Here is a 3,331-nt window from a genome sequence, read left to right on the forward strand (position 1 = left end):
TCATTGGTTCACAACAGAAGCAATAGCAACCTCCGAGGCATCTGTGAAAATCAGTACATTCTTCTCTTGAAGCTGTGAGAAGCCAATGGGTAGGTACTTACGAGGTACATTAAATGCTCCAAGACGAGTCAATGATTGGGTCCAATCATCCCATCTGCTCTGGAATTCTTCTGGTAAGGGAGCATCCCAGTCTACAGAAGGTGCCTGTGTCATTTCTCGAAGAAGTAGCTTTCCCTGAATAGTGATAGGCGCTATGAAGCCTAGAGGGTCGTACAGGCTATTAACACATGATAAAACTCCTCTTTTAGTGTACGGTTTCTCCTTCCTGGTAAGTTTAAACCCAAAGGCATCCCTCTGAAGATCCCACACGAGTCCTAGACTCCTCTGGGTTGGAAGATCATCATGTGTAATATCTAAGTCAATCAAGTCCTTTGCTAGATCTTTCACATCAAAGCTCTGCATCACTCTAGGGTCATTAGACGCAATCTTATGTAATCTGAGGTTCCCATGGGTCAGTAAGGCCTGAGTTCGTCGTAGGAGATCTATGGCTTCTTGTGATGTTGGTAGGGACACCAGACCATCATCCACGTAAAAGTTCCGCTCCACAAACTCTCTTACGTCCTTCCCAAAGCTGTGTTCTGCTTGAATGGCAGCAAAACGAAACCCATAAGTTGCTACAGCAGGTGATGGGGTGTTTCCAAAAACCTGGACTGTCATGCGGTACTCGGTTAGAGGCTTGGTAGGATCGTTGTCTGTGTACCATAAAAATCTTAAGAAGTTCCTATGTTTCTCTGAGACACCAAAGCAGTGGAACATTTGCTCTATATCTGCGGTCACAGCTACGGCTTCCATCCTAAAACGCATCAACACTCCAATGAGACTATTTGTAAGGTCTGGACCTGACAAAAGTACGCTGTTCAGGGACAAGTCCTGGAAGCGAGCTGAAGAGTCGAACACCATGCGAATCTTCTCCGGTTTAAGTGGGTGGTACACCCCGAAAATTGGTAGGTACCAACATTCTTCGTTTGGTTTCAGAGGTGGGGCTACCTCTGTGTGATTTCTGTCAAAAATGTTCCTCATGAATTCCAAGGCATGTCCAAGTTTGGTGGGATTTTTTCTCAACGAAGCATCTAAGATCATAGCCCGTCTCATTGCTTGGGTGTAATTATTTGGTAACACAGGCCTATCATGTTGGAAGGGTAATGGGGCTGTCCATTTTCCATAGGAATCTCGGTGGAACTCCCTGTCCATTATTTCCAGAAACTGGCGGTCCTCAGTCGACATTCCAGGGGTCTCATCATTCACCGTAGTACAGAATATTCCTGAACAAGAACCGACAACATGTTGATGTTTTTCTTGTGTGATAAGTAACTTGGAATCACAAGGCTCAAGTAGGGTACTACGCCCATTGTCCAACACATGAGTCTTATTCACTACAATGGAATTAGGTCTATGAGCACTACCCAAACACACTTCACCGATAATAGTCCACCCCAAGTAGAGTTTTTGCGCAAACGGCAAGTCTGGGGGCCCAAGTTTTTGTTCGATCACATGATGTGCTTGGATCAGATCCCTTCCTATGAGAAGCAGAATCTCGGCTGTATGATCCAAATCAGGAATTAATGGTGCAATATCCAACAGATGTTGATATGCAGACGCCACTTCAGGAGTCGGTATTTCCTTACGATTGTTGGGAATCTCGTCACATTCTATAATTTTAGGTAAGTACAACTTCTGTTCAGCTGACACTGGCTCAATGACGAATCCCTCTGCTGTTCTTCCAGAAAATGTAACACTCCCACCGCAGGAATTCAACGTGAAAACACAGTCATTGCCCTCTAACCCAAAGTGATCAAAAAACTTGGAACGAGCTAAGGTTCTATTGCTCTGATCGTCTATCATAGCGTAAGTTCTAAAGGTAAGATCAGGTCTGTTAGACGGGTATACGTTCACAAGAACTATCTTCCCACAAGATCGGCCAACTCTATCCTTCCCACACAAGAGGACGTGATAATGTTTTCATCTCCCTTCCCAGATGGTGATTCCTTAGATGAAATCTCCCCGCCATTCTCTTGCCCAGAGTCTCTATGAAAGTGCATACACGTAACATGGCGGTCGCTTTTACAAACGTCACAACTCACTTTAAGTTTGCACTTGTTGGCCCTATGCTTTCCCTTGCAGCAACGGAAACAGAGTTCCCTACTTTTCAGAAAGTCGCGTTTATTTGGGAATGTCATTGCCAGAAAGGCACGGCATTGTTCCAAGGAATGGTCAGCCTTGTGTATAGGGCACCGAATAGAGGATGTTGGTGTTTCGGTACCAACGTCTGACTTCCGGACAAAGACTTTGTTTGTAGGTTTCTCTCTTGTCGGGTGGATACCTGGTACTAGAAATAAGACCTGGATCATTTTTCAATTCACATATCTCCTGTATGAAACTGACAAATATGCTAAACGGTGGGAATGGAACATGATTCAAACGTTTATACTGAGATGCACGGGTGGCCCATTTATCTTGTACTTGATAGGTGAGTTTACTAACAATAGGCAATATGCCTGAGGAAGTGTCATAGTAACCAAGTAGTCTGGAATATTTTGGGTCCTGCTTGTTGGACTCAATCTCATACAGCAAGTCAAGTAGATCATAATAACGCTTTGGATCCATCTCTGTAATTTTTGGAAAGTCCTTGAGCTTTGACTTCAACGCTGCCTCCACCATTTCTGGTTTTCCATAGAGGTCTTCTAATCGTGCCCATATCAGGGATAAACCCCTCTCAGGTTGGTGAGTATTTGCTGAACGTATGGATAGAGCGTATCTTTTTGATTCGGGGCCCAGCCATTTTGTCAATAAATCAAGTTCTTCGATTGGCGATACTTTCAATTCCTTCAGAATATTCAGGAAACCAACTTTCCACACTGTATAGTTTTGCGCCGAGTCATCAAATGCCGAGAAACGATGTAATAGTAAATCCTTTTTCAAAAGGTAGTTACTGAGGTCAACTATAGGTGACTGTTCATGAGGTTGAACATGACTGGTAGTTGGAAAATGAAATCCTGCTTGACTGATGCTTGCAGGTCTTGAGCGATGTGAGGCATCATCATGTTGAACATAGTTCGGTGTGATTTCTGAGTGGTTGCTGGCCTGCGAGTTCACATAAGCTTCAGTTCTTTCTCTGGCCGTCCGTTCCACACTTTGTTCTTCAATGTCAAATTGAAGACTTCCTTGAGATCCACGATCGTAATTTTCCATGGCGTTTACTTCTGCGTTTGCCACAGCTGCTGCTTCTTTTTCCTTAGAAAGCCATATATCAATATCGGTAGCTGCCTTTTGT

At 44.0% G+C, this 3,331-nt stretch overlaps 1 protein-coding gene across 1 annotated transcript; it reads right to left on the minus strand.

Moving 5' to 3' along the window:
- LOC134267018 (uncharacterized) lies at nucleotides 1-1,902 on the minus strand. The gene has a single exon (XM_062749251.1). It carries the CDS (start codon nucleotides 1,900-1,902, stop codon nucleotides 1-3), a length of 1,902 nt encoding a protein of 633 aa, XP_062605235.1.
- Between the last annotated feature and the right edge of the window lie 1,429 nt (nucleotides 1,903-3,331).

This window comes from Saccostrea cucullata, unplaced genomic scaffold (genome assembly GCF_032062105.1).
Source record: "Saccostrea cucullata isolate Sc308-1 unplaced genomic scaffold, CSIRO_AGI_Scuc_v1 ctg15090, whole genome shotgun sequence".
In the NCBI taxonomy this organism is placed as follows: domain Eukaryota; kingdom Metazoa; phylum Mollusca; class Bivalvia; order Ostreida; family Ostreidae; genus Saccostrea; species Saccostrea cuccullata.

Coding starts and splice junctions, on each gene's coding strand:
- LOC134267018 (XM_062749251.1), bottom strand. CDS start 1,902: ATGATAGACGATCAGAGCAATAGAACCTTAGCTCGTTCCAAGTTTTTT.